Source organism: Ictalurus punctatus, chromosome 26, assembly GCF_001660625.3.
Source record: "Ictalurus punctatus breed USDA103 chromosome 26, Coco_2.0, whole genome shotgun sequence".
NCBI classification, from domain to species: domain Eukaryota; kingdom Metazoa; phylum Chordata; class Actinopteri; order Siluriformes; family Ictaluridae; genus Ictalurus; species Ictalurus punctatus.
Window position 1 is genome coordinate 4,165,160 of NC_030441.2, and position 12,965 is coordinate 4,178,124.

At 39.5% G+C, this 12,965-nt stretch overlaps 1 protein-coding gene across 3 annotated transcripts in view; it reads right to left on the reverse strand.

The window, feature by feature from the left end:
* Positions 1-11,374, reverse strand: part of gpc5a (glypican 5a) — an 83,540-nt gene extending 72,166 nt beyond the window's left edge. The window contains exons 1-3 of one of the 3 annotated variants that reach the window (XM_017458148.3): positions 10,367-11,374; positions 8,180-8,429; positions 4,925-5,086 (exon numbers count right to left, since the gene is read on the reverse strand). In XM_017458148.3, coding sequence (XP_017313637.1) covers positions 4,925-5,086; positions 8,180-8,330 — 313 coding nt within the window. In that variant the 5' untranslated portion in view covers positions 8,331-8,429; positions 10,367-11,374. Of the gene's footprint in view, positions 1-4,924; positions 5,087-7,610; positions 9,736-10,366 lie in introns of those variants that run through there. The other 2 variants (XM_017458149.3, XM_047151256.2) reach the window with 2 other exon arrangements.
* Between the last annotated feature and the right edge of the window lie 1,591 nt (positions 11,375-12,965).

The following is a 12,965-nucleotide window of genomic DNA, read 5'->3' on the forward strand; positions in this document are numbered from 1 at the left end:
GACGCCACAGTGTGTCCTTGTGTACTGTACAGCTCACACTTCAGAAATACATTCTTAATTACTGGATTTAGAGTATGTTTGTGTGTGTGAAATTACAGGGGGGGAACAAGCTGTTTGCATGAAGTTTGTTGCTAGTGCGAGATTGCGTGTGGGTGGATTTAGGAGTCAGTCTGGTGTTACAGACAGCCATTATAATCACACATACACCGAGTGGCCGAGAGAAATAAAGAGAGAGAGACAGAAAACATTATGACTGAAAGACAAATTCTTCAACCTCGGTCCTACTTTCTACATCCATCTCTCTTTTTGTCTCTTTCCAGTTCTCATGGTGAAAGAATGCACTGTTTTTGAACCCTGTTATTTTGTGTGAGGAGATGTGGAGCTCCTGACCGAGGTTACTAAGTGTGTGTTTTCGTGTGTGTATGTGTGAGAGAGAGCGAGAGCGAGAGAGACAGAGAGAATGATTGAATGCGTGTCAGAACCCTTGCAAAGAGAGGAGGATGAGACTACAGCCTAGACTACACAATAGTATATTAAATAAGGCTCTGCCATGAGACATTAAATATGCTAGATAGTTCTAGGTTTTGTGTCGTGTACACATTTTCTGTACATAGTATAGTCATAAGCTCTAGAGTTTAGCCAATTTGTCCCAAGCTGGTAAAATCTGAGCGAAGTCCAGAGTTCCTAGCGCTAGCATCTGAGTCAAGCCCAGAGTCTCAAGCAATGGAGTCCATGTCAAGTTCTACATTGCTAGATCAAGAGTCCGAGTTGAGTCCAGAGTCCTCAGAATCTATAGTTAAATTCCGGTGCATTGACTCTAGCTTTGGTCGATAAAGTCCATAGACCTAGTGTCTGAGTCAATCAAGAGTCCTAAGATGTTGAGTCTAGCGCATATAGCACTAGAGTTCACGGTCATAACTGTAGAGTCCAGGTCCGGACTCCAGAAAGGGATTTGGCTTTAAGATGGGCTGTTTTCAGCTATGCAGCATTCTTTAGTCCATTTTTATAAACCACATAAGCCTGCTTGAGACAGTGAACAACTCCGCGGAACCATTCGAGGCATGCAGATTGCACAGTGCTAAACTGGAAGCCATACTTGTTAGCTTCATTAGCCTTGTGGCTCACATAGGCTTTAAATACAGTTTCACTGCTGTGGGGAATTCCCATCTGAAAGAAATTCTCTTGGGAATGGGACGTGTCTGTCTCTCGCTCTCACACACACACACACAGCCACCCACATGGCTTTTCCGTGTCCTGCCACTAAAAGCAATTAGTTGAAAATGTGAGACAAAGAGACACATGCATAAATAAGAGCCAGATGCTGCCAGTGAGACTTAATCAAACCCAAAGTGACAGCAAGCAGAGTGGCACATTAGAGTATCAGTCATGCATGTAACGCGCTATTTATCAACATCACGCATTCAAGAGGACTAAAGACGTGCACCAGTTAACAATGTGTCCCTGTGTCCACAAGCTATGGACTTGGACAATATAAACATCCCGATGGAAATGGGCACCCGCTGTCCCTTTTCATGCATGTAGAAAACAGGATTCGCAATATTAACATTGTGTGATTAGTAGTATTGTATGGTTAGATAAATCCAAGAAGTATTTAAATAAAACAAAATGACATGCAGAGTGACCAAGTAACACTGGCTAAACATTGGGTTCAAATTTGGACCACTTTTCCAGATAAGATTTAGCTTAACCAATAAGCCTTTTACGCGGACAGTGTAAAGACACAGTGGGACTGGAGACGAGACGGAATAAGTCAGTAACGTCAACATTTACTTCAGGTCTGTTGGAAAAATGAATTAAAAAGCACTCAGTGCGGCTAATGTTACATTGTAGCATTCACTGCAAACCCAGCTTTAAAAGAAAATAAAGGGTCTATTGAAAGAGAGATACAAATATTATATATATTATGTTATACACTTAGATTTAAAATTTACAGATATAAAGAAAGCAGAAAACAATGGCTGATACAGCAAACATTCACAATAAGTGTAGTATGTGATCAATGTTAGCCTTGCTGAATGTTAATATTTTGGGGTTGGCAACATCAAACTGTTAGATAAATATGATTTTTTTTTAAAAAGGATTCCTTGGAGAAATTGAGCATTTGCTCAATTGTACCAACATTTTCTTGGAAAACACTAAACTGCGTAAAATGACAAAATTAAATCTGAAAGCTAATGGTGTCCAATGAAGCTAAAGATGCACTTAGCATTCATTCAGGATATTAGCATGTGCCAGAAAACAGAGATAACTTTAAATTCCAAATAAACAAACATGTAAGACTTTGAGGCTGTCTCAGTGTTGATGCTAATGGTGCCACAAACCGTAGCTAACTCGGAGTTTTAACATACAATAAGCTGTGAAACCTCGATGAATACAGATATACAAATAAATAAATATATATACATGAATCAATCATTTGGCCAGTTGTGCCAAATGAACCCAGATGATGCTTTTAAGGTTAGTTCACTTAGCTAATGTTGTCTAAACATGATTAGCTAATATTAGCTAAACATAATTCTGATTTTAAGGCTATATGAATACAAATGGAGCAACAAAAAAAAAAAAACCCTACAGAAACACTTGGGTCATTCTGATGGCATACTTAAGCATGATAAAAACGTTACAACTAGTGAAACAATCAAATAAAGCAGATTGTGAAGCTTTAATTTATTTATTTAAAACATTAGCATGGCATAACACCAGTGAAGTATGGAACAGAATATTATAACTTGAAAAATGAACAAATTCATTTTGAGGCTAAACAAATGCGAATGCAGCAAAAGCCAAGAGGTGAGCTTAGTGTTAGTAATATAGCTAATTAGCATGTGTAACAAACCAGGTGTTATAATCTTTCAGGAACACCATTACAGAGAACCATGTAAATGCCTCAGTAATAAAGCACACTCCGAATAAAGCACACTCTGGGGGAGGGGGGGCAGGGTGTAACCTTTTCTTTTGCATTCAGTCATCCCTCCATGGAAACCAAAACGATTATTTTGTCTCACCTGCTGTGTATCGGCTGCTTTTTCCTCACAGCCTTTTTTTTTGTCTGACAGACTGCGTTCCAGATCAAGTGTCCTTCGGGTTACCAGATCAGAATACCGTGAAAGCTTAGGCAAACACGGACGACTGGGCCATCACTGACCAAAACGAAAGTGGAAAAACCCGCCTCAGAGCTAGCAGTCATGTTGGTACTTGTTTTTGTTGGAGTTTTGTTTGAGTGTGTGACATTTGAATGGTTAAAGCGTTATGGGTATGGACACTAGCTAAGCTCATGAAGCTAAAAATCAGGGCTGATATGACTTGCTAGTATGTAGCTGTTATTTTATACAGCAATATAAAAGACCCGTAACTAAAAATGAGAGAGTTGTTAAGAACGTCAACATTTACCTCAGATGTGTCAGAAAATGACAAAATACTGCACAATTAAAATTATTCTGCAACTACTGTTAAATCGGTCGCTAAGCTAATTTAATTGAATGCAATCTGCTATAAGCCACATCATAGTTAAAATGAACCGGCTAAATAAGCCACCTCAATGTTTACATAGCTAGCTTATGTAACTAAATTACCAGCCTAACTTACTAGCATCCAAAGGCAACAACTTTCCTTAGTATTGAGCAAAGCATTATAGATGTGTGTCACACGTTGGACGTGTGTTTACTCAAAGGTGTGCGAGGGTGGCAGATGAGCTCATGAGCATGTTTGTCTAATAGGTGATCAACCGTGCTTCAGTTGTCCTCATGAGCTAAAAGCTAAATGTTAAACCAATGCTGACAGCCAACTGATGAGTCGCAAGAGACAGTGGTGGAAAAAACACAAAGAAAAAAAAAACAGAACATGTTGAGACAGATACTGAAATGGAGCAGCTGAGAAACAGCGCGTGGGATGGATATAGAAAGAGGACAAATATGTAAAGAACACGCGGAGACGATAATCTAGATATGAGAATGATAAAGTGACAGAGGGACAAATACACTGATGTTAAGAGAGAGACCGAGATACAGAGGGAGACAGAATGGCCTATGGGTGGTAAATTACAGGTTCTTTTTTTTTTTTTTTTTTTTAAACCAGGACATTTGATTTGAGGTTAAAAGGAATGCACAAGTGTGTGTGTTCACAGTCACAGAAACATCTCATCATGAGCCATTAGCCTCCCAGAATGCAACTTAAGTGCCTTAAAATTACCAACACTGGGCCCTGTAATACACACAAAAGCACAGAGGGACAAACAAACCTTCAGGTGGAACTGTAGGACCAAAAAAACAAAATATCCAGAACGTCCTACATTCTGCTGAAGTCCTCGATAAGCCATTTTTGGTGTTTGAAGACAGTTAATTGAGCTTCAATGCTATCCTGCTATAATGCTGGTTACATTCTCGTTGGGTAATGTTGAACCATGGCCATGGAACTTAAGATAGATTAAAACCCAGAGTGACTATTTATACCAACTATGTAAAGACACAGTGGAAATGAGAATCAGAGAAAAGACTCAAATATTACACTTGATATTAAGTGCTAACCAACTAAAATAGGTTGTACCACATTGAGAATGATCCACTTTGTTGGAAACAATGAGTTTATAAGATAACCTATTAGGCTGTATTAGGTGTTTGTTACCTTAGCCTTCAAGCACCAGTGCAAAACTAAAGGAGACAGACAGCAAATCATTAAGGAGGACATTTTTGATCGATCTGAGCCAATCTAAGAAGTCCTGACTCAAATAAGCCAACTGACCAATTTAACCTGCCACAATCTGGCCGAATCCATTGAGAACCTCATACAACTAGATTAAATCAGCCACAGATTGACCTGACAATCTCAGCCCAAATAAAGAGGCAAGCACAGATCAAGCCTAAGGCAAGATTGACAAACGGTTCTGACCTGGTCTGATCTCACTCACCTTGTAAAGTGGCAATATTTTGTGTGATGAGGAGCTTCAGGTTGTAGCTGAAGGTCTGCAAAAGGTTCTGGATGTCCTGGCGCACTGCTGTCTGGTACTGCTCCTCCACCTTCCTCGTGCAGCAGGTCACATCACGGCTAAGACACACCTGAAGATCCGATGCTGTCAGAATTGAAAAAGGAAGGTTTTTTTTTTTTTTGGCGGATATGTACATATACATCAGACCAACAGACCTCTTATTTAATGACATGTTCCCAATATGTACTGGGCTTGAGTGTGCATGAGGATCTATCAAGCTGTTGTGCGCATGTATGTGTCATGCACCCTTTACCACCAAATAATGCAGTATGACTCATTAGCAAATCCAAACCAACGACTACTCAGATTCTAGATGTTTGCATGTTGGGTTATGATCACATCTAGCTATAGAGCAGTGGTCACCAACCCTATTCCTGAAGATTTACCTCCCTGAAGACATTAGCTCTAACCATAATCATGCCCACCTGACCATCTAATCATTGCCTTAAGAAGTTCTTGATCAGCTCAAACGGGTGTGTTAGATTTGAGTTGGAAATGAAACCTGCAGGAAGACAGATCTCAAGGAAGAGGGTTGGTGTCCATTGCTATAGAGTGTGAGTGGAATCCATGGTTGCTAGATCTGGAGTCCTAATCAAGTCCAGAGTCTGCAGTCCTAGAGTCTGATTCAAGTGGTCCCAAGCCATAGAATCGGAGTCGGGTCTAGTATCCCAAGCAGTGTCAGAACTGAGACCAGGGTTTCTAGATCTCGAGTCTACTCAAACCCATATTAGTTATTCCTAGAGTCAGGTCCATAGTCCAAAGCCATAGAGCCAGAGTCAAGTACAGAGTCCCAAAGCTGTAGCATGAGAGTCGAGTCAAGAGCTCTGGAGTCCAAACTGTGCCCAGAGTCTCTAGACCTAAAATCCATCTGGAGTCCCAAACCATAGAATCCAAAATCATCTCTAGTGTCCCAAGATCATTTCTAGCTCTAGGATCCAAGTCAGATCCAGACTCAATAGACCTAGAGTCCAAGCTGAATTAAAAGCCATAGAGTGCTAGTCAAATACAGAGTCCCAAACTATAGTCATTGTCAAAAGTCCACTGTCTCAAGCTGTAGAGTCCAAGTCGAGTCCCAATCCATAAAATCCAGTTATGGCACTAATTAGGGTGTACCATTCCATTACATTGCACCCTATACAGTGCACAAAGAAAGTTACTAGAAAGCTATTTCAGATTTTTTTTTTAAAATCAGCAATGCATGGAAAATAAAAACAGTCAGTCTAAAAGATTAAACTGTTGGGTAAAACTGTGTTGGCTTTTAAATCCATGTTTAAAGGTAATTATGTAGAACCCTACAAAGTTTCCTTCTTCGATCCAAAGAACCTGTGAAGAAGCATTTTTCTCTTTTGGTTCTCATTATAGCAAGGGCACCAGCATAGTTTCCTCTAGCACCTTTAATGGTGGCTAGATGGGCAACCCTTAAAGGTAACACTTAAAGGTTCTATGTAGACCCCTACAACAGACTTTCCTTTCAGAAAAATTTCCAAGTACAACACCTTAAGAAGGACAAATCCATTAACCATCCAAAGAACCCATGAAGAGCTCTTTTCTCTAAATGTGCAGCATGAAAGCATACAGTCAGGAGAACATCTTGTTCCTGCTTATCTCTTGGAGTGATATCATCAAGGCTAGCAACAACTCCTTGTACACAACACACTCACACTCCTCTGAATGCAGGTCAGCCATGCAGCAGCGAGTTTGAACACGAACTGGTGCACGTGTGTGTACATATTTATAAAAAAAAAAAACAACCCGCATGCATCAAACGTTTATCTTTGAGAGCTTTTCCATCGCTGAATCAGAAACGCAGATGTCATGTTTTTGAAGATCAACACACACGGCGTCAGTTGTGGTTTTCAAATTAAAATCGCCCCCCCCCCCCCCCCCAGATTGTCATCTCCTCCTCGTCTGCTACTCATCCAGATAATCTGAGACGATGAGCCTCGGGGCAAGGTTTTTACTCCTGCTTGAACCTCCACCCAAACGTTTCAGATTCAGACGGATTTATTTTCACAAAGCGGAGAAACGTCACCTTTCTACACCGCGCTTACATGACCCGACACGGCCCGATACTCAGTGGGGAAAAACGCAAACATTACGCTCATGGATACAGAAAGCACACTTGTGAAATCTGCTTCATGGATCCATCAGATATTCAGCTGCATCTTAAGATCAAAAATTCAGGTTCACTCTACAATCAATCAGAGTCAAATTTGCGACTAGAGATGTAATTAAAGCAGAGTTCTAACCGCACCAACGACCTTAACCGGTCCATCACGCCAACATTGACTTGCTGGGCTCAATTATTCTCCTGCACTAGGCATCCTGATGCTCCTCTTGGGCACCTCGTCTTCTCGGGGTGCTTCAAAGCATTCAGATACATTGAGTGAATACAGCTTACAAGTACTGCAAGCATGCCTCTTATCATATCAACACCCCTTAGTCTAACCACAGTTCAGCATAATTTTACATTCCAGCTGGTGCAGATGCTGTTCTCCCAATCAAACGGACCAGCTCTCAAATCAGTTATGTAATACACCCTAATAGTCAAGTACGGTGTTACGATATGTTGTCGTCTAGTGTTTACTGGTTAGTAAGAAGCTGTTACCCAGATGAGCGCATCACACCATTACAACCGTAGTCCTGAAATACAGTCTCTTGAAGCACGGGTGCGTACGTGTTTTTCTTGTTGTCGGGCATAAATTAAACAGTGCCAAACCCGGACCTGAAGCCCTGCTTATCACATCCTGAGGAGATGGAAGGATAAAACAGCTTAGACTTGAGAACTCCTCAACTTCACATAGATAAGAGAATTTACTGATCAAATCTTTGGGCCCTCACAAGTGTAGGCTGCAGTGAACCTTGCAACAAGGACACAGCTCAAAGTGGAACGACAGCCGCAAAAAAAAAAACACACTAACCATTACAGGGTTCTAGCAGTACACTACCTGAAGGAAAAAGAGGGCATGAAAAGAGCTAGAAGGAATGAGTTTAAAATCAGAGCTGTTAATTGGTTGGCTGCTGCAATTACCATTATGACATCATAAACTGGTAGATGAAATTGTCTCAACGGGAACATTCCATAGTTTAATCTGCCTCTTACCTCTTTCAGTTGTGCGTGTGTGGTAATGTCTCTTAACCTCTACCAGATGTGTGTATTGCAATGCTATCCCTTACCTGTCCCAGGTGTGTCCAGTACACCAGTTGTTGCATCGATCTGCTGCAGCTGCAGAAGTTTGCGCACGCCATCGCAGCTCATTGTGTTTTGTTGCGTTAACTCTGTGAGAGCAGCAAGCCAAAAACACACCAACCACCACCAGCTCTCCATTTTATCTACAACAACAACCCAGCTGCAGTAATGACTCTGTTCAGAGGAAATCCAGGTGTGTCGGAATCCTTGATCCACTCACAGGTGATCCTCCAAATACTGCACAGGATCAGAGGAAAAGCCACATTAAAGCGGAGCATAACTTTAGTGAAACTTTCACTACGTCACAGTTCATTTCTAAGCCTAGCATGTCCTGATGTTTCTGAGTGACAGGTACGGTTGAAGTTATAAGTTTACATATACCCTGCAGAATCTGCAAAATGTTCATATTTAAACAGCTATCACAAAACAAACAGTCGTTCATCATCCAGGTAACACACAGTGTTAGGAATCAAGCGTGTGTAAACTTTTGAACTGGTTCGTTTGTATAAATTCAGTAATCATCGTGTCTTGTGGACTAAATAAATACAAAATATTGTTATTTAAAATGCATTTCTTTTTATATTCCCTCTTTTTTATAATGTACTTTTTTTTTTTTTTAGCATTTTGCAGATTCTGCAGAGCGTATGTACATTTAGGATCTCAAGTGTATAAATAAATCTTAGAACCATATTAAACTTCAGAAACCTTAACATGATTAACCCCAGAAGACCACGTGAAAATCCCTATTTAATATTCAGAAAAGCTTTATGAAACCTACCCTGCTGGAAAAAAAAAAATTCTAATGGTTTCCATTACAAACCATCAGCTACCCATTAAAACCATGACCATTACGTGTCCTTAAACGGTATCCACTAAACATAACATGCCAGCAACAGATGGCAACAAATTACCAGTACAGACCCACAGGAACCACTACAGTTTGCATTAAAACCAATACAATTCCCATTACAACCACTAAAACAATTACAAATTCTATGAGGGTTTCTATGATTTTTTTTTTTTAAGCAGGATCATAAGATCCTAATGAATGCTTAAATAATCCTTGCAATTGCTGTTAAACAAAAAAAAAAAGTAAACACAAAGGTTAGATTAAAGCTTAAAGAAAAACAATTCATTAAACAAAAACGATTCACTAAATCTTTAAAAATGGCCATGACTTGATAAACATTCAAATTGATTTTCAAGCGATTCATTAAATCTTAACTTGTCAGCGAGCCTTACACACGACTAATGAAACAAACAAAACAACCCATGAACAAAACAAGAACAACGCAATTGATTCAAGGCGCCAGAAAATGATTCATTAAAACTAAAACCGAACATCATTATCCTAATCAAGTTATACTAAACCACAAGAAATTATTCACTTAACAAGTAAACAAATAAACAAGACATTAAACCTTAAAATGACTCATTTAACCTATAAATGATTCATTAGTCCTCACATGATTCATTTCACCTGATAAAACTGCTAACAGCTGCTTCAGAGCTCATTTGATCATAATTTTACCACAGGAAATATTTCCTATTGTTAACATAACTGCAAACAAACCACACATGCTGCATTATAGCTTCATAAAGATTCACTAAACCTCAAAACTATTTATTTATACGTCAAATTGATCCATTAAACTTAACCAAAACGGTGAATAAAACCACCAAAAAATATTCTTAAAATAAAATCAATGAATATGAAAAAAAGTTTCTTAAAAAAAAAAAAAAAAAAAAAGTTTGACTTTTTTTTTTTTTACTCAAAAATGATTCCCCTAATAAAGAAAAGGTTCATTAAACATCTGAAAGTGCCGTATTAACGCTCAAAATGAAAAATGATCAACCTGAAAAGTTTTGTTCCAGTTTTGAATAAATCTCAAATTTTGGTTAAATATTGATAAATAATGGTTTAAAACTTCAGGAAAATCTCTTAACCCTCAAATCAATTCATCAGAAGAGCTACAGCGATACATATAGCTGCTTTACTCCTCACTAGAGCAACTGTAAGCCTTTTTTGTTGTTGCTAAAAACCATCAAAATTGTATAAAACCTCAGAAGTTACTTTAAACATCAGCAAACCACACTGAAGTCTCAGGAAAGACGCACAAATGTTGAGGAAATCTCAAGAGCTTTACTAAAAGATCAGAAAATCAGGACTATACCTCAGATGACGTGCATTAAGTCTCACACGCAGTAACAACCAATACACACACACACAGTTTTAGTGGAGCTGTCAAAGCAACATGGGCAGTGTCCTGGAATTGTCCCCGCCTCCTCCAGCTCCTCCTCACTCTGACCATTTCTTTCACCCATGCTCTCTCTCACACACACACATCCACAACAAGGTCTAAACACACACAAGACAGTGTAGCTATCTATCAGGGCCACTTGAGCATGCCAACACACTTCTGAGATTTGAAACACTGCTCTTTCCTGAAGTAACATTTTCATCAGTCACTCATCCACAAAGCTTTCCCTCCCCATGTTGAACTTCCTGAAGATGAGAGCGGAGCCTAGTGGACAGGAGAGAGAAGCACAAGCAAACAAGGGAAGAGGAAGGAAGGGGAACGAAATAAGGAGGGGCAGAAATTTAAGGAAAGAAGGATGGGAAGAAAGTGACAATCAGAAAGGAGTGAGAGAACAGGGAAAATGGGAATTAAAGTACAAAAAGAGGAGCGATGGAAGATGGGAAAGGATGGATCTAGAAAGGACAGACAAGGAGGTGTGGGTGAAAAAGGGATAAGGAGGATGAAAGAATGGGGAAAGGAATGAATGGCAGCCCGTATTAGACTTGTGTTTTTTTGTGATTGTTGAGGCCAAACTGCGATTTTGAAGTCTTTTTTTTAATGTTGTGATGCAAGGGCACATGGTGGCTTAGTAGTGAGCACATTCACCTCACACCTCCAGGGTCCGATTCCCACTGTGGCCCTGTGTGTGCGGAGTTTGCATGTTTTCCCCGTGCTGCAGGGGTTTCCTCCATTTCCTCCCCCAGTCCAACACATGCATGGTAGGCTGATTGGCATCTCTAAAGTGTCGGTAGTGTTTGTGCCCTGTGATTGCCCAGGATTGGCACCCTGTCCAGGGTGTACCCCGCCTTGTGCCCGATGCTCCCTGGGATAGGGTCCAGGTTACCTGTGACCCTGAAAAGGATTAAGCGGCATAGACGATGGATGGATGGATTTGTGATGCAAAATTTGCAGAAAATTACTCAAATTGGCGAAATTGAAATCATACAAAATAGTTAAAAGGTCTTTCAGAGATGTTTGTTGGTAAATGAGACCTTTTAGCTGTACTCATGTTCGACGCAGGTGAATCGAAGAGGGCTTTGACTGAATGTGTTATTTGCAGAAAATCTGCTGAAATTTTGAAAGATTGCAAGCCCCTATGAACATGGCATTGCGTTAAGTCACGCAAACGCTAAATCATGATATTCTACAGGGACTGTACAGGACAAAGTGAAAGGAAGGAAATACAGAAGTATGAGTAAGAAAGGACCAGAAACAGGAAGGAAGAGGAATGAAAAAAAGAGAAAGTGCAGAAATATGAGGAAGGAAGACAGGAAGGACCAGAAAAAGATCAAATAAGTAAATAGATAAAAAAAAAAAAATTAAAAGGCAGTAAGGAAGAAAATAAAGGGACAAAGGAAAAAAGGAATGTAGGATGGAAAGACAAAGGATGGTCAAAAAAACATAAGGGAGGTTGAAAAAGAAGGAAGATAGGGTGCAGAGAGGAAGACACTAATAAAAATAATTCAGTCTACATAGTAGTAAATTAATTAAAACAAAGTTATCCATCACATTTAGATAAAGAAAAGTGAATAGCAAAGAGAGGAAACAGAGCAAAAAGAAATAAATAAAAGGAAATAATGAGAAAGACAAGAGGAAGGAAAGAAAGAGAGGATGGGGAAAAAAGAGGATAAGGGGAATGAAAAAGAAGAAAAGTGGTAAAGGGGTAGAATACTCAATTTGAAAGACATTCAGAAGTCATAGTGACCAGAAAGACCCTTCTTGAGAATAAAACCTGACTTGGAACACAGCCATTTATAAAACACATAAATAAGGTGTCAATCCTACCATTCTAACTGGATGAAACTTTATTTTTTTAAAAAACAAAAAAAAAAGGTAGCTGGTTGAACTGATTTAGAGATTATGTATTTTAACAAAAGCATTCTTTTGATTATTAGTAGCTTTAGTTTTTTTAAAGCAGTTCCACGTTTGGTGAAAAGGAAACTATTTCACACTTCTGCACAGATGACCTGAGATTCTGATTTTTAAAAAAGGTATAAACCTTTACGGCAGAGTGCACACTGATGCACGAAGCTCATCGGTACAAACCCCAACTCGCGCATTAAACATGCTTAAAGACATTTTGTTTGCAGGTGTGCATTTGGAGCACAGCCCATTAACCATCCAGGAATGCCATGTGCTGTTCAACAGGTCAGCACCTTATTAGGTTAAAACCCAATTTGGAACACAGCCATTTTGGTGACTTCATATAAGGGCCATTATTTTTAAAGGAGGCAATTGAAGACTTTCGCTGTGATAAAACTGCACACTGATCACATGCTGGGCCACTGGCACAAATATATTAATGTTCACTAGTCAGTGGCTCGGAAGACATCTTTAGGGTAAAAGGAAAGGCTTGATTTGGAATCGCGGCCTGTCGGACATTTGGAAAAGCAGCATATTCAAGAATTCTGAGAAACGTGGCAGATATTAGGACCATGGTGATACAATACCGTCACGAAAAAATAACCATGAT